Source organism: Morone saxatilis, unplaced genomic scaffold (genome assembly GCF_004916995.1).
Source record: "Morone saxatilis isolate NCDOM2014 unplaced genomic scaffold, NCSU_SB_2.0 Contig12, whole genome shotgun sequence".
NCBI classification, from domain to species: domain Eukaryota; kingdom Metazoa; phylum Chordata; class Actinopteri; family Moronidae; genus Morone; species Morone saxatilis.
The window spans coordinates 14,555,385-14,577,103 of record NW_023339674.1 but is presented as its reverse complement, the minus strand read 5'-3'; the positions used below and the strand labels follow the sequence as shown (position 1 = coordinate 14,577,103).

Sequence of the window (21,719 nt, the reverse complement as noted above, 5' to 3'; positions counted from 1 at the left end):
TACAGTCTGTACAATATTTAACATCCCTCTGTATATTATGGAAGCCCATTAGCGCCAGTAAAATAAACAAATAAGATGAAAACTTAGCTTTGATAATATTGTAAAAAGTCGAAATTATGAGAAATACCTTCATAAAATCATAATTATGACTGTATATCTCGTAAGTTTGACTTTACTTTTTTTATTATAAAGGTTGTTTTGTTTTATTTTACTGGCAGAAATGTGTTTCCATATACCTTAGACCCACAATTCTGGTAAGGAGAAAACCCTAAACCCCATTATAAAGGACCAGTATGTAGGATTTAGTGACATCCAGTGATGGAGTTAAATATTGCAACTCTGTCACAAAGGGAAATATGGTAGCTATGAAATGCACAAAGTGCGTAAAAGTCTAGAGCCAGTGTTTGCTTTGTCCGTTCTTGGATACTGTAGAAACATCAACCTGGCAGACTCCTAGAAGAGGACCCGCTGTGTCTGTAGATAAAAACGACTCATTCTAATGTAACAAAAACATAACAATTGCTATATTCAGTTGATTATACACGCTGGAAAACATACCTATGAATATTTCATTATATTTACACACTGCAGTGGACCTTTAACAGCGAACAAATGGAAGAAACATCAGGTAAAGCCACAATAAAATGTGCCTCTTAACAAGACACTACAGATGAATATGTTTAACATTTTAACTAATATACATCAACATGACACTTCCCCAGTTGATTACCTCCATTAAGACATTACGTTTCCTGAGGTTTTTCTTAAATATGCAAATGAGGCAAAACCCAGGTTAAAAATTCGTGTTTCATTTGTTCACGTCAAATAATTTTACCAAAGGAATTTTAGATCTCTTTTTATTACTCCATAAAACAGAAAATACTGTCAGCAGCCAGGAAAAAATGTTACATAAATCAGGCTATGAATGATTAATGACCAAACCTCTCTGTAAAAGCCTTCAGAATATAGATAGGAATAAAAATAGTTTGTTGTTTGTAAGTGCTCCTGTAATCAGAGTACAAGAAAAAAAAATATCCTTTAAAAATTACATTTTGCAAGACATGTGTGAGTAAGGTAAAAATGATAATAGATATCACAATAAAACCTGCCCAGTTGATTTATTACATTAGGACCATAATCATTTTATGTATTAAAAGTTTTCTTAAATTTGATGTTTAAATATGTAAAGGATGGTTTACCTAATGCTATCTTTGGTGAAATTAGGAGAAATCTACAGATGCAGTGTAGTAAAATAAAAACCTAAATTGTATTTGGCATTTTTGAAAGACATGGAAGCAAAATCTCCAAAATGTGAAAGAAAAATGTTTTAACCTTTATTAAAACACAACCCAGGAGACAAAGTGGCTTAAAAGTGTTTTAATATCTCCCCTTATTTTAGGCAACACTACAAAGACATTCAAATAATAGGACAGCAACGTTCACACTTTCCGTTTAAACAATACAAAATAGATTGCAACATCCTTCAGAAATAAAATCATCAATACTTATATGATGCTCTTGGTAAATGAAAAATCAAACTAAAACTGCACGACAATTCTCTCACGTCAACTTTTAAGCCAAACAAGTTGTGCAACTGTCCCTTCCCTGTCCTACATCTTTGTGAAATAAGATCATTACAATATTAACCTGACAACTCAAAATGTTCCCGTACTCAGACTTTTGTAACACACAACATGATGCAGGCACAAGGAAGAAAGTCAAAGGACTACTTGATCATTACAGTAGATATTCAGTCTTATAATTCGGACTAAAGCTTCTCTCTTCTGCTAACCATACTCTGGAAGAAAAAAGATTACTAGGCATTATTATTTAAATGATAAAATTATGGCTGCATACAGTAACATTGTCATTTCTTAAGTGCTTCATTTCCTCAGCATGCTACAGACTGTGCAACATAAGACTTCTCTCTCTCTTCAGAGACAGATTTAACCTCCAGTGTGACCTCTGCAGAAAAACCTCATGGGCGATGCTGCACAAAGCAAGAGTTTTCTCGTCTTTGTACACTTCTTGCTAAAACCATAGTGACGTATTTTCAAGGGGAAGTTATTTTAGTGTAGCCTTGTTTTTGAAAGGTGTGTTGCAGGCCATTTGGATTTCAAAACTCTGATTTGTCTCACTCGTTTTCAAAATGTGTCAGGAGGAAATGTTGAAAGGGCTTTACAGGAGACTTTAGAGGGAGTAAAGTTGACATGAGTTCAAGGAGGACTTGTGAGGTTCGCTCAACAGCGTCACACAATTTAGTCACTTGTGTGTCACCTCAGGCACAATGAACATCACAGTACTGTGTGTATGTAGATCCTTAACGCTGCCACTCGCAGATCACCTTCACACCCATCTTTCTTTTTTTAAACACGGATGTCATGCACCAACATTAGTTCAGCGAGTCCTGACTCAAGAGTCGGATGGTAAAACTAAAACAGCCTGAAGAGCGGTACGACTGTTTTGGAAATAAAGCTTAAGGTGCTGATGATTTAATTGGAGGCTTTAACATCATAGAAAACAACACAACTGTAGTTGACAGTGTTGGTTTAACTATAGTGAATAAACAGGGGAAGAGGTGGTCAGTAGTTAGTAGGGGTGTAATGGTAAGTGTATTTGTCCTGAACTGTTCGGTACGCCTTGTGACCCAGACGATTATTATTATTTATGTCTACTACTAACGCTCGGAACACGTGTTAGTGGTGAGAGAGGGTATGTTCGCTCTGAAGGGGACAGGAATGCAATGTCTCATTAGTGTTTACTCTCAAACTACTTTAATCCGCTCACCTAGCACTTCCCTTCAGTTTCTCTCCATCTGTCTGTTGACTCTCTTCATCAGCATTAGGTTTTATAAAGTCGTAGAAAGAACACAACTTACGTTTTCGGGATTTTTATTTTTATTTTTTTTCCAACCTGTGATTCAGCAGGTGAGCAGCGTGTGGAGGACCCTTGTTGTGAACGATGTAACCTATCGAAGCGACAGAAACCAACGACGTACAGAAAGCTCTACCTGGTCCGTGCTTGTGAAACAGGAGATCCACAGTGTCTGCACCTTGTACCGTAACAGTGTGTTTCTCTGCAAAATGCTAAAATGGGTTGCAGGCCGTTAATACACCTGGGTGGACCGCTCAAATTCAACTACTGATTTGAATAAAGCTTCCAAGCCGAGTCATCCCCGTACAACGCCGTGAATTGTGTGTACCATTACACCCCTAAGTAGTGAGTGTGCAATTACACCGAAATGGAATGACGCTATCAGTAATTATCATGATTATTTACTGAACCAGTTTTTCTCTGCAGGAGATTACGATACTGGAGAAGCGATTGCAGTACAGATTCTCAAACTTGTCTCTTCCTCAAACATATTATTCTTCCTAATTCAAGGGTAGACATGTAACATGTACAGTCAGTTATATTCATATGTGTATAGCTGCGTGTTAAGATTGTTTTCAAGATAAGAAAAGTTTTAAAGTTGTGACATTCTACCAGTCTCTAAACTAGCAAACGCCTCCCGCTCTGGAGGCAGAGGTCAAGCACTCTCTGCTTCCTCCTTCTTGTCTTTTTTGCCTTCGCCCTCGCCTTCGCCTGTCTCACTGCCGTCCCGCCGGCGTTTGCGGTTGCGAGCGCTGGCTTTGGACGCCGGCAGAGACTCCATGCCCAGAACCTTGTGGATCTGACGGAAAGCAAGCAGCCGCAGAGCATGCTGGAAACAGAGAAAACAGGAAAGAGAAATGAAGGTTTGTGCAGCTGAAGGAATCTTTTTTTAGACAATTGTTTTGACATTTGACAACTTAGAGGCCCACAGGAAATGGGGGTAATGTCATGCAACAAAGGTTGTGGTCCTCTCCTTTCCCCTGCAGGCTACCAGCTTCACCGTGGCTAGAGTTATTTTAAAGTCCACTCTTCCCTCCCACGACCGTTAGTTGATTTGGATGTCCAAATTCAAAGAAATATCAAACACTCTTGAAATACATTTGCGTGGTTCTCAGAGCAACTATTTTTTTCCCCACTCTGTTGTTATTGGTGGTTACACAAATAACTTCAGCACCAAGCTCTTTAGCTCTGTTGCTGTCTTCACACAGTCTTAAACTGGCTGTTATACTGCCCACTAAAAGTAAAACCACACCTTCCAGCCAGTCAGAATCGATAGAAATGTTCTGTATGGGTACCTGTCCACTGGCAGTTATGTCCTCTCTGGCTTGAAGCATCATGCTCTCCAAAGCATCTGTTGGCTCTTTCTCACAGGGGTCCATCAACCCTGGTCCGTCTGAGTGAGGAGAGAAGAAACACATTAAAAGTGTAGATGTGCTACAAGAAGTTACTAAAGAGTGACTGTCTCCTTTCAAAAAGCACTGACAGAGAGAGGCACAGCAGACAAAAAAATTACATGAAACAATCCCAATTCTAATTCTTGAAAACAATCAAACTTGTTCTTGGAAGTGATAAAAGTTATGTATAAGCATGAAAATATTTTCTGATCCTGTGCAATAATCTTCTTCTACATCTCATTAACATGTATATTTGTCTGACCTGGCAGCAGGATGCCTGTGGAGATGCACTCCAGGACTCTGCGCATGGCCTCTCCGGGGCTGAGCGGGCCTGCAGCACTGCTGATCACTTTCTCTACCAGCAGCTCCATCGCCTGGAGGGAGGAACATACAGAGAGAAACAGACACACTGAAACAGAAGAATACACTCCAGACAGTGGATTGAAGTCCGCTCTACCTCTCGATGTATTGACTCTTCATTAAACACCTGGTCATGACATTTGAATGCTTGGAAATATACTTTTTATGTTACTGTTCTCTCATACAAGGCGCCAGTAGAGACAGAAAACGGACAGAAATTCACAACAAACATTAGTTAAAAGTTAAAATCAAATGTACAACGAGCTTGCAGAGATCAGATGACACAATATTTAAAAATGTATTAGGAGAAGGTTCACATCATACCAAAAAAAATAAAAATAAAATTAAAAAGACAGACACTGCTTACCCAGCCGGGCATCTTCCCCCAGGTGGGGACCCGCTGGCATAAATCTCTAAGCACCCGAATGATGATCACACAGGACTGCAGCCCGTTGGCTCGAGCCTGCAGAAGTGGAAAAAAAAAACCAAAACACATAAATTGACAAGAAAAGGGCATTTATTTTAGATAGACTGGACTGCTGATAATGACACTATAAAATCTAACTGGTGAATTAAAATTTGTGCATTTGAAAAAATTTAAAACATGTCAGAAATACAGATCTGTTTTGTGAGTTGAAATCTAATTGTTGAGAAGATGGCTGCACACTTTATAAAACTTCCTTTGAAGTGTAAAGGAGAAACTATGGCAGCCGTGAAACTTGCAAATAAAGGTGAAAGGTCCTATCTAGAGCCAGTGTTACTGTAGAAACCAGCGCTGTATATTGTTAAAAGTCTGGCAGTATGATACGTATCTCAGTACAGGGGTTACGATTCAGTATATTGTGATACTGTAAACAAGATTGAGACTGCAATTTTTTAAAATAAATCATCATAGCCAAGTCACAGTATACAAGAACACATTATATTTAATCTCTGCCAATAGATCCTCCTAAATGTTACACACTGGACCTTTAACCAAAAACAGTCCTACTGGGAATTGTGTGGTCATTATTTGTTTGGGGGGGGGTTGTGGCTTTTCTGAATAACTGCAGAGCAGAGAAATTACTTAGTAGTATTCAGGGTTATAATGGGATGTTTCGGTTATATGACTTCCTCCATAGTTATGTTCCAGCTGACAGAACAACCAGTCCCAATAACAAAAGATGAAGTAGGCATTATTCTCAAACGTCACATTACTATTTTTTCTTCTGTAAAGCCACAACGAAAGCAGAATACTGTGTAATGTCTGCTTAAAAATGACAACCACATTACCTTAAAAACACAGCTCCACCATCTGTTTTTAGCCAGATAGGAAGTGAGATCAGCTCACTGGCTCACAAATTCCCACAGTTAAACACTTAGGCAATATACCTTTCACAGTTTATAGTGAGGATACAAGAATTTACAGGATCTCATACCTGACTTAACAATACATTAATTAATGAAGCAAGTATTTCAATTATCATGACATCCTAGTTATTAATAATGTTCACGTCTTTGTCGTAGGTAAGTCTGCAGTTATACTGATAGTCCATAAATGAATGGATCCCTGACAATTCATGTAGCTTTACCATAAAGATATACCCATGTCATAAATATCTGATCACAAATTATAGACCTTTTTCAGGTCAATGTGACGTACAGGTATACCAACAACAGTGATGCTGGCTCCACTGCATTCAGGTCAGAGTCATTGGTGCTCCTAAATGGAACGCAGCCATTATTAATGTTACTATTGTTATGTTATTGTGTCTGACAGATCAAAATGTAGCAACTTGCAGACATTTTATCACGTCACTATAGGAAAGCAGGTGTGCAAATGACAGTTTAAGGTACTTCTGCATTGGCTTCACTATTCAGACCCAGAGGCTACGTCCACTTCTTATGGCTATTTTGTTTAAATTATACTTACATACTTACCCTATACTTCTTAAGCTTTAACAGGGTGACACAAAGACGGGAAAGAGAGCTCTTGTGGTGCATTTACCTGAAACCATTTGGCGTGACGGAGAGCAGCCAGGTATTCCAGACATTTTCTCTTATTCAGAAGATCAGGAGGGTCCTTCTCAGCCACATCTGGTGGAGATAACATGTACTTGCTCATGACTTACAGTCAAACTAATGCAACATCCAAATCATGACTGCAATACGTAGTAAGTGTCGATGTACAGATGTTGGATCAGGGATGAAATTATAAAATAAAACTCTGGATGCTCATGTTTGTCTCATGTGACCAGACATTTCCTTGAATCCTTAAAAACTCAGTTTGTTTAAATAAAGAGCATTCGACCATAGCATAAGGAAGACTAGAGTGTTTCTGTGTTTCTGAGAGGGAAAAGAAACGCAAAGAAGTAGTACAATCATCAGCGTGTTCTTTGGAGTGAAAGGCACATGCAAATAAGAAGGAAATCCAAGGCATTCAGAGAGAAGAGTGATTAAGAGTTTATATTTAGATCATCGTTTAACATGACTAAATCACACAAATATGTTCTTGTTATTTTCTTGTTACCTTATTTAGTTGATTTAATAGTGACCTGAAATTTGTCTGAGTAGATCTTTCTCTAGAGAGACATCTTGACTTGTCAAACATTTAACTATCCATCCATCCATCCATTATCTGTAACAGCTTATTGTTTGCAGGGTTGCTGGGGGCTGGAGTCGGTCCGAGCTGACAGCTGACTGACGGACAGATCGTTAATCATTTTCCTGCTATGTCGAGTCAAAATGTCTGCTATGAGAAAGACGCATTAAAGACTATTTAAAGATTATTTTGCATCATCATGTCCCAGTTTCCTTCTCACTACACACTATAATGAGTTTCATCACTTTCAACACGCCTAAAAAGTATTGTAACCGTTATCGTCTAATTGCTTATTGAGCCCCATCTTTTCACACATTTTTTAATCTAAACAAAGTCAAATTTGGCATCCTTCACACCACTACTTAGTCCGGTTACGCTTTTCATACTGGAAATTTGTAATTATTTAAAAAGTAAAATTTTTAAACTGTTCATATGAAAACTTTTAGAATTTTCCTTTATTAAACTCAAACTCTGAGTGTTGTGGATTTCCTCTTTTTTGCATTTGACTTTGCAACAACTGAAACATGGACTTTAACCCTTTGAAGATGTTTTCACTCTACTCCAAATGTTTTTAAATCAGCCTACAATCTAATTCATAGATAGCGATGGGTCCCATCAATCCTCTGCAATTAAGGAATCTTCTTTCTCTATATCAGCATCAAAAAGTGAAGTCAGATCTTTTAGACAATATGGCAAAGCCCAAGACTAACTTAATTAGTAACACTAAAAGTTATGTTTGTGTCTGTGTTGGAGTTAAATAAATAGTAAAAAAAAGTTTGTGGACAGAGCTTGAGGAAAATTCTAAAGACACAGGACACATGACAAGTCTGTCCAAAACATTCAATGTGGTCTCTGATGATGAAGTAATATTTCACAAGATCGGCCTTGGGGCTTTCCACACTTCTATGTTCACTAGAACTGCAGCAACAACAGAGGACATTAGCTTTCTTACAGGGGAAATACATAACAAAAAAAACAAAGCCACTTTATTGAAGTCTACACTACCATACCACTTAGAATCAAAGACCCATATTTATCATGCCTCTTAGAGTTGGGAGATTTGATTTAGCAGCAGCTGGAGCCCCTCTGATGAGAGTGAACAAGAGGCTTTATTCCTCCTCTGAAAAGCTTAATAAACATGGGCGACCTGGTTCCTTTAATTGTTCTATTCTTAGTGGTATGTGTACAAGTGTGGTCTTCAGATTAGCCATCGGCTTGCCTAGGTCTGCTGATACAGAATTAGGGGCACTGATCAACAAACCCAAACAAAATTGAAAAAATAAAAGACAACTGCCAGAGAAAACATTTCTACCATGTTTTCCAAATGGGAAAAAAAACACATTAAAATACTGACAGTTACTGAAGCAGGCGGAGGAGTGTTTGCAACACAATGATCTTGGAAATTACCTTCATTGTTGAATGGTGGGGGGAAGTAATGACCATGAATGTACTGTCATCTTGTTATTATTTAAATATGGATCATTGTGAGGCGATAAAATGACACTCCAACACCATACCATTGATAATGCCACATTATGACGCAGGGATGAGACATGAGGGAATGGGAAGTCGCTGGACCTCAAAATCCCCTCATAAGTGTCATGGCCAAAATGCAACAAGAAGCAAAACTTTTCTCAGGTCTAAAAATAAATAAATAAGGATATTTGTAGAAACAGTATCACCATTTGAAGCATTTTCATCCCTGGGCATTATCTGAACACTGATCATTACTTCAGTCTATTACTATAGTTTCCCGAAAGGTTTTATCTGAGCGTGTGTTCACCAGATAAACACACACCCTAGTGGCACAGAAAGGTCGGAGAGCCCGGCTTTTGATTCCCATGTTGTGGAAAAGAAATAAAGAAATTGGGGACTAGTGTAACTGCAAAAAATGTGGGAAATGAAAAGAGTGGGACAAATGAATGCGTGAGTTAATTCTTATTTTAGGGGTTAACGATAACGAAAAAAAAAAAAAAAAACTTGAATGTGGGCTTGGTTAAAAGTCCCACCTCTCATTTTGTGTAATTTAAGAGCTTTTTCAGCCTAAAATTTAGGCTGCTACTGGGTGGAAGCGTGGAGCAAGGGGTATATAAGTGTATTACACACATCGCTTACATTTGGTTGTCTGGTACTGAAAGCTTTGGCTTCTCTAACCTTTCTCAGCCGCTTTTCCTCCTGCCTGCTTGTCCTTCTCAGCAGCAGTGTCCTCCCTCATCAGCGGCGAGGTGAGAGAAATGGTCACCTGCATTTTGGGCTCCTTGCTTGAAAATATCACGATGTTCGCCTCCTCGGGATGAGCCTGCACCTCATACTGATCTTCAGAAAATGTCTGCCGGTTAAAAGGACACTTGGGATTACTCACTACAGAGGAGGAGGGGTGTAGGGGCAAAGACTAGCCTTGTTTGGCAAGGTTACCGGGGGCAATAATGTTACTGTTTTTAACCCTGGTTTTGCAATTTTATTTCTCAAAGTAGTTCCCTTATTTAAAACCGGGTTGGTGATGTTGCCATGAATATATTTCTCAGCAATTCATTATATCTTTGTAACTGTAATATTTAGGAAAGCCATAGGACGGTTTAAGAAAAGCCCCATCTCACTCTGTAGGATTCAGGTGTCATAACCAGGCAGTGAATCTAAAGATCAGTCAAAAGCACCTTTAATGAAACACTCATTACAGCTAAAGCAGGAGGGAGGAAGAGTGAGGAATTACAACACTTCACAACCTTGTATTTGGTGTCAATCCTTTGTCTTGTGCTCCTTAAATGGAAATGGCAGTAAATTCAAAAAGCATCGCGTGAGTTTTTCTCTTAATGCCAGAAGCAGTTCAGTCATTTGTGAACATGAAAAAATCTCCCCCAAAGTTAGAAACCACACAGTATCCCTATGGCACAGCACAATACACAGCCTGGAAGTCCTCTAATAAGAATAAGTAAGAAAATACTAAGTTGATCTACAGAAATTAGCTTTACAGAGTAGCAGGGCTGTCTACCATATACCCAACTGTAGTGATTTTACTTTCACAGCTTATATTTTAATCATAAATACATGTGTGGATGACAAACTGCGGCGTTGTTTCTGGCTGTGGGGGCAGCTGTACATGTTCACTAATAATAAATGAGCTCTAGCATATGAGAAAACCCCATCTAGGATGAAGGGATTCCACATTGGGATTTTTCTGTTTTGTATTTCAGTTTCTAAAACGCTCGATAACAAAAGCATCAAGAGTGAAAACTTGTCCTTCCCATTCCATTTGTTACATAACTATAAAATCCTTCAGTCCCTCAGTGTCCAGCTCTTATGACACAAGTCATAAGGCAGTGGATGAAACAATAATTTCCTCTTTCTAAAAATCTACTTCACATGATATTTAGCAAAGTACAGTTGAAACTGGCAAAGGGAGCCTTTATTCTGCCATTTTTTTTGTCAGGATTTTGTTTACAGTCCATCTAAATGATCCCATTCCCAGGTGTATGTCACAAAATCCTGTAATAATTCAAGATAAAACTGAAAATGTAAGACTGCCAGTGTTGTGAATTCCAAGTTCGCCACAGTTCTTCCCTCCCTTAACCTCCACCTAAATGAACAATCTGCTAACGGGTGAAGTTTTCTTACCTCCAGTTCCTTCGGCAGCTGCTTGGCAATATTCTTCAGTAAAGAGATGGTGGGTTTCTTAGCAGTCAGCAGGATGAGCTCCACATTTCTGTCCCCACGAAGCAGCAGGCCTTTGGCCAGGATGCCCACCCTCATCACACCTTTTAGCAGCCGTGCTGAGTTCTCAGTACTATCAGGAGAAAGACAGAGACCAAGATGAAGACTTGCAGGAATAGTTCAGCTGCTACAGTTGTTTCTTTTGCAGAAACTTAATGGGTCACAAATGGAGACATAATAAACATTGTATTTATCAATGGCTTCTATTCTTTGCTGACCACATATCTGTATGTACTGTATCTATGTCCTGAATTACATGTGAGGTTATGTTGTTTTAGGTGTGTTGTATTTGCCTTTAAAATGTTTTATTTCTTTGTGTTATTGGTCTCATTTCACTTATGATTGGTTCTATTTATTTATATATTAATTGCCTGATACTAATATATACTGTGTATGTATGAATATACTGTTTGTAAATGAAGCATCTATGTAGTAGGGTTGGGTGTTGGCGAATATATCAGTCCATCTCTGGTTGTTTTTTTGGGAGGAGGGTGATTTTTGTTATTTTATTTTGCTAATTTAATGGTCTGCCTCTGGAGAATGAGAGTCGCTTTGTGACAGATGTTCAGTGGTGCAGTGCACACACTGAGGGAGTCAGAGGACAAACAGCTGTAGAGCCAACAGGGAACACAGTTACAAGGTGATTCACAGGTCGCTGGCGCAGCACAAACACCAATGTTACCTTTGTATCTCTGTACAGCTCTTCCCTTATGCCAAAACAAGAAAAGTGATTTTAGGCTTTCACTATATTAATCCTTGTTTTTACCAACAGACAAATGTGAATTAAATGTTATGTACCCTTTTTCATCTCCTCCTTCAGTAGCAGCGGTAACAACAGCTGGTGTGTCCTTATCCAGCAGGGAGTCTGACACCAGTTTTAGGGCTCTCTCAGAGTGGGAGACAATCCTCTGAACAGCCTGCAGCTCTTCTTCTACTGGGTAAATGGTTGAGTGTTTTGCCATGATGTGTCGATCGTCAGGAGAGTCTGGCCGACGCACACACGTCTTGAGAGAGATAATAAAATGAATGATGACACTCGGCAATGAGTCTCAGTGAAAGTTCATTTTAAGTTTAAAGTAACTGCTAATGCGACACTCACCAGTAGAGGGGGTACTGGCATACCAGGGCGGCTCATGAGTGGTGGAGGAGCCATCCTACGTCTCTGCTCCCCCCAGTACATCTGCTCCTCCTCCATTCTCCTCCAGTACATGTCTTCCTCATATCGCCTGCAGAAGCGGAGGAGGTTTTTAATGTCAGTCATTAAAAGTCATTTATTCCCTGAGGGGGATGTTATGGATGACATTAAAAGCAAACAGTCGTCCATTAAAAGCACTTCACCAGAACATTTAGTCTAATCTACCAATCACATAAAATATACAAACATTTTGTGTCAAATGTACTGTGATAGTTGAAGGTAATCATTTCCTCTTGTAAAACAACAATTAAAGCACAGGCCAAAATGTCATTGTACATAAAGGAAACTAATATGACTTTCCTCTGGCTGTAGCGACTGTATTTTATTATACATGCAAGGAAGCTCGTATGATTGACCGTGTAAGAAAGAGTCAGGAAAACAGGAAAAGAGTATAAAATGAGGCATTAGATTCCCTCCCCGCCCCATGCAACAGTCAACAGTCAGCTGGTCAACTTTAGAGCTTCCTCTTTACTGATCACATATCTAAATATATCTTTCCCTGTTCAGTCTATTTTGTGAAAACCAAGGAAACTTGAAAACAAAACGTCAGAACTAACTTTGGCCATGAGTCTGACCTCATCTCCATGTGCCAGCGCTGCTCATCGTCCCTCTGTCTCTTCAGCACCGCCTTCTGCTTCTGCTTCTTCAGCTTGCTCTCCTGCAGCTTCCTGGCCCGGTTACTGGGCTTGATCTCCACAGGAAGCTCTGGGTTCACTTTCTTCTACAAAGAGGAGAACAGAACAAACAAAAAAAAGGGGAATGCAGTGAAAGTAAGTGCACATTCTCAGGCCACACAATAAGCTTTTCCTTTCCATTTGGACCTCCATCCACTCTAAGGTGGCATTTTTACCCCTAAAAGAAGGGTTTAAATAATACCACTCCAAACTGACTCAGTGACAAGATGAAGTCTTCATTACCTCACTTACTTTTATGGGTCCTCTGGAGTTTTCTTGTAAACAAACAAAAGTTATGTTTACATTCACTGTTACTCACCAAAACTCATTGTGTGGTCTGTTGAATGAATTTCCTCCCTCATAAAACATTTGAGCCTGAGTATTTTAACTCCAGCATTGTTTACATCCATGTCTACTAGCTTGCAGTCTTTTTTCGTCCCTGTCTTTGCTGCCACATTGCTGCATATCTTGGCGTATTACTGCCACCTGGTGATCAGTGGAATAGTGTGAAACCATTGGTTGGACCAAAATGGGGAATAACTCATCAGAAATCAGGTCCAAAGTGCTACAAGAGGTCTTAAACCCAACAGGGAACCTTTAAGAAACCAACTTTGTGATGCCTCAAAATCTGATTCTGACTGCTCATTGTGTGGATCAATACAGCACATCACATAGTACAGGGGTGTCTTAACTGTCATATTTCTATGTTTATTCAGCAATTTCTTTGACTGTCTCAATGAAGCTGCCCAAAAATTACAGTTAGCTGTGGTTGAAAGTGAGCATATATGACCTGTGACCAGCATTTAATGCACATGCAGTCATCTGCGAGGCAAGAGAAAGTATTCTCCTACTGACCAAACCTGCCCATTGTACTGTGTTCTTATTGTTTCAGTGTTTCACAAAACCTAGTTTGACAAGACTTCCAAAAATACTAATAAATACTTAATAATGTATGTAGCTCAACCCTGTTAATTATGTATCTCTGGATAACCAGTCAGACAGGAATCAGCTCAGACTGAAACTTTCTTACCTTGTACTGGAGTCTGTGCCTTCTTCCCTTCAGGTGCATGTCTTTAGCATTGGGGTCGTTGAAGCTGCACTCGCACAGTTTACAGTGGAATCGAATCACCTTGCCGTCAACGTTACGGACCTGAAACAGAGAGACAGTTCAAGAAAATACACATCATGCAGGACAACAAACGTAACATAAATTATCTTTTTCTCTATGTTAAAAGGACACAGTTGATTTGATATACAAGCAGAATATGACTTATTAGAATCATCAATGATACTTATAATAAATAATTATAACTGAAGCTTGATCAAAACTAGATTTATGAGTCTGATGCAAATACTGAAGCATAAATTTGGTTTAAAAAAAGTCCAATCTTTACAGATTACAAGACACTGTTTATTTTAAGACCCTGCACAAAACATCTTGTAAGCTGTGACAGTCTACACCATTAACTCACGTGTTGTAGACTGTGTACTGTAAACAATTTTATTTTGCATCTTAACCAACATATATTAGTCTCTCTCTTTTCCTGCTTACCTCCTCTACGTAGTCGTGTCCCACTGGCTGGATGTCTCCCTGGCCTCCAGCTCTGTCACTGTCCTCATCATCACTTAGAGGCTCCATCTTCTGAGCTGAATGTTGCGTGGGTTCCTCCACCTTGGCAGCAACCACCACCGCCGCCGCCACTGCCACTGCAGCTGCTGGAGCGCTGGCAGACTTATTGGCTATGTGACAGGCAAGATATTACAGATTGGGGTTAATTTAAGGAACGCTGTATACCCATTTGTTTGGGTAAAAACAACATCTATTTCTACTCTCTAATTTCTATCTCTACTTTTAATCCAAAAGGTTGATAAATAACCTTTCAACCATTCAAGGTCTTACAGTTTCATTATTTATTTTAGCAAATTGTGCTGGTGCACAAAGCTTATTAAAGTTGCATCTGAACTTCAGTATTTTGCTCATACAGACGATGAAGAGGGGCTACAGTGTCTGTCCAGTGTTTTTTAGTCTTGACACGACTAGTTCTGATCAAGTATGCCCCAACTCTCCTCTCTGCAAGCATTATACAAAAAAAAATAAAAAGCCTCCCTAATTATCTACATAATGAATCAACAAACTTACAAATGACAGTTATTTTGGAAGGAGCTGGTTTCTTGACTGGTGCCGTTTTGGCTGTGGCGTTTACAGCCACCTGTTTGGGTGTCACAGTGGGGGTTGAAGTGGTTGAGATGGAGGCAGGAGTGGACGTGGACACTGGAGGTTTCCCAGCTGTCGAAGTTGTGATAACTGGAGCCGAATTTACCAACACTGGCTCAGTGGAAGGTATAGGTTTGCCCAGCTTGGTGTGAAGTTTCACCACCTTGTGAAGAAACACGGAGAGATATATACAACTGTTTAAGACTGCTGATACTTAATCCCATGCCAAATCCCTGGGCAGGTTTTGTTCCAAGACTTGGCAGCTCAGATGGAACATCACATCACATGAGTACACCACAGTCACATCCAATAACAAAACATGTTAGGTCAATATCTAGGAGCCTTTCTTTTTTAAATACACAACAAGTGTTGAAACACTTGAGGATAAAGATAAAAGCATGACAGCTGTGCTAACCTTCTGGTGTTTGGCCCCACGGATATGAGCAGCGTAGGCGTCCACTCCGGTGCAGGAGACGTCGCATAACTCGCATCGTAACTGAGTCTGGACGCCTCTGGGGCCGTTGCTGGCCCCCGTCTGCCCCCCGGATTTAAGGGCTGCTTCCTTTTTCTTATGCTTCTGGCCCTCAAGGTGCTCCCGGTATGTCTGATGCAGTTAATCAAAACAGTTAGCAAGATGAAGCTTCCAAATGCACAGAGAGAAAAAGCTTTTTATAAACAAAATCTTGATAATTCAACCATTATAAACTCCTACCTGGGGACCTGCACAGCTGATCTTGCAAATGTCACAGTAATGGAGCTGGGGCTGCTTGGGAGGCCCTTTGGGCTTCTGCAGCTTGTTCTGGTGAAATGTGGGCTTTTTGTAGGTGTTTACAGCCGGAGCTGTCACCATGTTGCTGCCTGAGTTACTCCAGGAAGAACTTGTCAGCTGCTTTGGTGGTGGCTGGATGGGGGGCTGGGGCTGGGGCTGTTGCGACTGCTGTGGATGCTGAGGTGGAGGCTGCGGTTGGGTGAGAGTCTGCTGGGCCGGCTGGTAATAGGAGGGGGCGGATGTGGAGGTGTAGCCGGTTGAATCATAACTGGAGTAGCTAATGCCTGAGGGTCAGAGAGCAGGAGAAAGATAGTGAGGACAGACAGTTATTAAAGAGAAGAAAAGCACACAAGATGTGGGTCACACAGGAACAGCCAGCAGTCATGCAAGGCATACGCTGCACTTAAAGGCCGAGGAGGACAAAGATGATCCCAAAATCGGCTTTGACAAGCATCGAGGATGTAATAAGAAAGTCAAGATTAATGTTAACGTTAATCGACACGATCAAATTTGCATGCAGGGCGTCAGAGGTCAACCCACAAAAAAAGTACTCTCACCAAGCTTGTATAGTTTAATATTTCACAAAGATGAATTTTGCTGTGCCACTTCCTTGTTCTTGTTACATACACTGTTTATATCTAACAACTATTATAAAATATTTTCTTTTTAATGAAAAAATGTAAAATAGTATACGTCTATATATTTTTATTCTTTTCATATAAGTTCTGTTTTGACTAAGTTGCAGTTTTTTACAATGAAAATTGTTTCCTTCATGTATGTATAGTAAATGACCTATATTAATCTTAAGTGTGTGTGTGTGTCTATATATATATATATATATAATATTATATAGTGATTAATATATATAAATAAAACTCCTGACAGTACAATTAGTCCCTATAAACCTATATAAATAAAATAAATAAAAATGTAAATACTGTGAAATCCCCACAATATGAAATATTTGGTTATATTGCAGAGGACTAATATTAAGCATTTTGAGCACAAACATTTTGGCATGAATTTTTATTTAATCTTATCTCTTGTCTTAAGTTACCTGAGTAGGTGGTGGCTGGAACGGTGGAGCCGAAGGAGGAGCCGAGGGTGTAGGATGAAATGGGTGTGGGCGGCTGCTGGACACTGGTGGACACTGGGTAGATGTTGTAGCTGGTGGACACAGAGCTGGAGGGGGCCAGAGGTTTCAGGGCCGTTACCTGCCTCTGGGGAGGAGGAGGCTGGCTGTACACAGTGGAGGGGGCTGGACTGTAAGCACTCTTTACTCCCACTGATACAGAAAAGGGTGGGGGGAGTTCAGGGTGAGGGGCAAGGAGAAGAGAGAGTAGAGGTGGACCCGAAGGGCATTAGAGCGAGGAGAGCAATAGAGATCCGAAACGTCCATTGAATCCTCTGGGACTGCCTGTCCGAGAGTTTTTGGCAAGGCAGGAAGGATCCTCATTTCACAAGCAAATGAGCAGCACACACATTCCTTATATATCATATTACCCTTCAAAAGTGCAAAGTAAATAATACCTGAACTGATGATCCACAAATCCCCCAGCAAGACTGAAGTGTGTGTGTCTGTGTTCTACAGTGTTAATTCGATCTGAAACACTTGTTATATATAATTATTATAATATTATATAACAGTCAACACTAATGTTTGTGAAAGTTATGTGAACTGTTAAAATCTACACACACTGTAATCTCATTACTATTCAGCCAGTACATACCTGAGTACCTTTACTATCTATGAGTATACCTCCATGTTGATGGATCAATTTGTCAGATTCACAAAAGGTTTTAAACAACTTTTTATATAGTAATACTCCCCGAGAGCTGTAAACAGAGTTCCAGTTTGATATTGAACAATCACTCAGCTCTAACAACAACTGAAACTTGAGAGTAAAAATAAACTCACCAGTCTGGTAGTAATTCTCTGTGGGTGTCCTCTGAGCCGGAGCTATACTCGTCTGGTAGTACTGTTTATTATCATAGGTAGTCACAGCTGCAGGGCGCCCGTAGTTATAGTTGTCCTGCTGGTGTTTACAAGAGAACATTTAATCACATAGTAAAGCAGCTAACTGCAGCATGATTTAAAAAACCTCACAGATATAATATCATTGCATTAAAGCCACTGAGGGTAAAATTAAAGCATCCTTTAAATTCAGATGCCATATGTTCTTGAGAGTTGGTGCACAAGGGGCACATATAGCGGTCAGCCTCAGTGTCTTAGTGGCTTAAAGTAACATTATATGACCCCAAACAGAAGCTAATATTATCATCAAATATATTGGTAACATTCATCACAAACATATCATTGTAAAAGCAGAAATCAAAAAGGGGACTGACCGAGTATACCTGGTACGTCTGTGGGGTGGTGGTGGGCTGTGGGGGTGCTGGGGGGTCTGGCTGCCTGTAAGCATAGTCAGGGGGAGCCTGATGGCTCTGATAGGCGGGGTAAGGGGCGGAGACCACAGGCCGGGCTGCCTGGACTGGAGCGGGAGAGTAAGACGCAGTCACTGCATGAGCCACAGCTGGAGCCTGCTGGACACTGTAACTGGCTGTAGAGGGATGGGAGTACGCCGGGGGAGGCTGGGTACTGGAGGAGAGGAGAGGGAGGGGAAATGAAGTGAGACTAGAAAATAAACTTTATAAACAGCTTCATGAACGACATTAAAGTGTCTACTTCACGAGAATGGATACTTCGGTACCGAGTTGATGCTAAAGTTTGTAAACCGTGATGGTAGTTGTTATTCGACAGTACCGTAGGTACCGAGGGCTGATGAGGGCAACATATACGCTGTTCTTTTTATATACTAGTCTGCCATTGAAAGCCATAGGAAGAACGCACTGAAGATGACGACAAGTGCAGCTGCAGCGACAGCTCTGGCTCTACTCGTCGAAAAGAAAAACTGTTTTGACATATGAACTCCAAAGAACATCCTGAGAATCAGGTCAGGACATTGTCAGAATTTGCCTTAAAGCATTAAAATGTGACATAATAAAATGAGACTCATATAGAAGGCTGGTTCTAATCGGCACAAGGTTTATATGAAAAAAACTAAAGAGTGGAAAGCAGAAAAGAGTACGTTGGGTTTGATTTTAATTTATTATTACACTGACACTGAAAGTTCAAACTGGGGAATGATAATCAGGACAATTTCTCTCAGTTTATCATGAAAATTCTTCACTTTTTGAAACAACAGTTTAACTGCACTTGAGTATTAACTCTCACTCCATTATGAACAAAACTTGCTTCTAATGTATGTATATTTAAACAACATTAAGAGCCTAGAGCCATGCTACCAACTCAGTGAGTCTGTATTTAGGGAGAGGACCCCCAGAGTGATTGTCTGTACTCTGATCTAAATATATAAGCAATGCTATAAACAGCAGTTGAGATATTTAACTTAAAACCAGAAAAGTGAACCTCACGGTGTCATAAGAAGAAGTCAGTAGGACTCCATCGATCTCTGCACAAAATGTAATGTAAATCCGTTTAACAGTTTTTTGGATACAGTCTGGACTAAAGTAGTGCTGGACCGCCCAACATGTCAACACCCACACAACATTAATTAATTAATTAACATTAATTGTGGAGGACAAAACAGTGACCACTAACATATGATTGGTTGAGCATCCATACACTGGCCTCTGGTTGAACTCTTGTTCCCATCATCAAACAGAGAAATGCGAACAAGGACGACTCCACAGCAGCTTTGTCGCTAGCATGGTTGGAGATGCGAACAGCAGTTACTGACAACGACATCAGTGACTGCTGTTATCAGCATCTTTATTAAGCTTTCAGTGTCTGCACGGACGAGAACCAGAGGGCTAAAATTAAATGACGCCTAAAAGGTCACGAAAGAGCCTCGAGGCAAAATGCTGAGTAATAGTTTATCGGATCCAATGCAAATACAAAACAGTTGTAAAAAAACAAAACAATGTATACAGGAAACTGTTGGACTAATAAGTAACAGACAGACAGACAGACAAGGAGGAATTTGGAAAAACAATTTTTTTCCAAGGTTGTCCAGTCTGTTCATTGTCCATTGAGTAGCTTAATCGTTCCTCTACAGAAATGCCCGTAATTCCATTATCTCATACTGTGGGCAAGAATGTCCAAGATCTAATAAATAGATTATGTAAGTGCCATGTGTCGTCCTCCCTGACTCAGTCTGATATCACCCATTTCACCAAATAAACAGGAAAACAAGTCAATAAGTTTGGCTGAACACTCGGCTGTCGACCTACTTGTCTGCTCCGATCTCATCCCGGTTACCAAAACTACCATCAGAAAGCCTCGGTGTTAAATACTGTCAGTTTTGAACAAGGCCGTTTTCACTCAGTGCTTATTAAAGTTGCTCAGAAATAAGACGAGTCGGACAATAAAACAATATAAAGTGAGACAACATCAATAACTCATCTGTAAGATCTTAAATGACTTTAAGTTTATATGTAAAGTAGCTGATTCACTATTAAATCATGTGTTGGATAAATCTAATGGGGCACTGCAACCTTTGATGTGAGAGACGGTTGAGACTGACCAGATTAGATTAGATTAGATTAGAAGACCTTGGGGTGCCTCAGTTTCATGAGATAGGCTTGTTGCAAACTGATTCAGAGCCATGAAGAAGAGCCATAAACACCCCCTTTTATTGGGGAGGGGGTCATGGAGCAGTTAACTGACTGTATGTAGCCTCTGATCAGTGTTTTCTTTATTCATCAGCTCCATTGTTTACTGCGTTGTAGGTATCTCTCTGATATCTGTGTGAGGTCGCCACAGACAATTTTCCAATCAATGAGCAGAAGAGTAGTTTTTATCAAGTACCTTGATTCACTTCTTTATTTAAAACCAGTTAGTGCACTGATTCTTCCAGAAAATATACTGTATTGCAACATGTATTGATTTCTACTATATTAAATTACATCTATCATGGCAGAGGGTTGTATCCGTATCGCTCACACCTAACTACAGATATTGTAAACTGAGCATCTTATAAAGACTGAATCCTTACTGCTCCTCTGCTCCTCTGCAGCGGTTTATGTTGAATGAAGAATTAGGATAAAAGCAAAATACTGGTCAGCAATGAAAGTGCTGTGGTGAAGGAATATACACATGAGAGCTTTGTGGTGCAGAGAAAACAACCCTGTTTGTCAGGTGGGCTGCTCATGTGCTGACCAACACACCAAAACAGGAAACATTCACAGTTAACTCATTGCAGTGAATGACAACCTAATGACATTATATGCTAATTATATCTGATCAACTGTCAAAGTGGCCAATTAAATGGTTTAACTGTCATATAAACTTGTCAATCCCTGCAGCTGAGTCGTGCTGGTACCCGGTGCTCCACACAAGTATCTGCTAACACTTCCCTTAATGGCAGCATAATGTTCTTAAACATATAACTAAAAGAGACAGCGGACCTCCAGTCAACTGGACCAGGGCTAACGTTAGCCCTCTTAATCCTAAACGCCAAAAACCTGCAGCTGCAGCCACCTCGATCCACCAAAACCAGCTGCCTGACACTCGCCATTACTGACACTTTTAGCCCGACGCTACAGTACACTCAGTGCTAAAGTGTTGAACCACCAGCAGCAGCTTTCACACCGATGATAACCGCACCGGGTTCACCTAATGTCAAGAAAGCCTGTCGGAAAGCGCCGGCCTGCGAGCTCGGCTAGCTGACGGCAGCTAACCGAAGTAGCGGGTCGTCGCTCCCCCGCCACGCAGCGAAACCCCCCCGGAGACCGTCTGTAACACAAACACACCACCGACTCAAACACCAGACTACAAACACAGGCTGACAACAACCCGCATCACTTGAATTACCTGTACTGCGGACCGGCACCATGTGTGAAGCCGAAATAATTACTTGCAGCCATCTTGGCATCTCCAGTTCATTACAGTGCAGACAGCAACGAAGAGCAGAAACTGGACGTCAA

The 21,719-nt window shown here is 40.3% G+C and overlaps 1 protein-coding gene across 5 annotated transcripts; it reads right to left on the bottom strand.

Annotated features, from left to right (window-relative positions):
- Positions 1 to 1,362: 1,362 nt before the first annotated feature.
- Positions 1,363 to 21,712, bottom strand: zfr2 (zinc finger RNA binding protein 2). Of its 5 annotated transcripts, none has more exons than XM_035653218.1 (19): positions 21,607 to 21,712; positions 18,120 to 18,369; positions 17,689 to 17,806; positions 16,828 to 17,055; positions 15,714 to 16,054; positions 15,417 to 15,605; positions 14,927 to 15,164; positions 14,339 to 14,526; positions 13,817 to 13,936; positions 12,688 to 12,833; positions 12,017 to 12,143; positions 11,716 to 11,921; positions 10,822 to 10,990; positions 9,364 to 9,538; positions 6,616 to 6,704; positions 4,996 to 5,091; positions 4,531 to 4,642; positions 4,170 to 4,267; positions 1,363 to 3,703 (listed from the first exon to the last, which is right to left on the bottom strand). In XM_035653218.1, exons 1-19 carry the CDS (start codon positions 21,657 to 21,659, stop codon positions 3,530 to 3,532), a joined length of 3,117 nt encoding a protein of 1,038 aa, XP_035509111.1. In that variant the 5' UTR covers positions 21,660 to 21,712; the 3' UTR covers positions 1,363 to 3,529. The 5 variants fall into 5 exon arrangements, with proteins under 5 accessions (XP_035509111.1, XP_035509113.1, XP_035509112.1 ...); XM_035653220.1 differs by having other exon boundaries at positions 12,688 to 12,830; XM_035653219.1 differs by having other exon boundaries at positions 17,689 to 17,803.
- Positions 21,713 to 21,719: the final 7 nt, after the last annotated feature.

Excerpts from the sequence above, each read along its gene's own strand:
- zfr2 (XM_035653218.1), bottom strand. The coding sequence starts at position 21,659 with ATGGCTGCAAGTAATTATTTCGGCTTCACACATGGTGCCGGTCCGCAG. Across the intron at positions 13,937-14,338 it reads GACACGACTACGTAGAGGAG|GTCCGTAACGTTGACGGCAA; the intron begins GTAAGCAGGAAA and ends TCTCTGTTTCAG. Across the intron at positions 9,539-10,821 it reads AGCTGCCGAAGGAACTGGAG|ACATTTTCTGAAGATCAGTA; the intron begins GTAAGAAAACTT and ends TTTAACCGGCAG.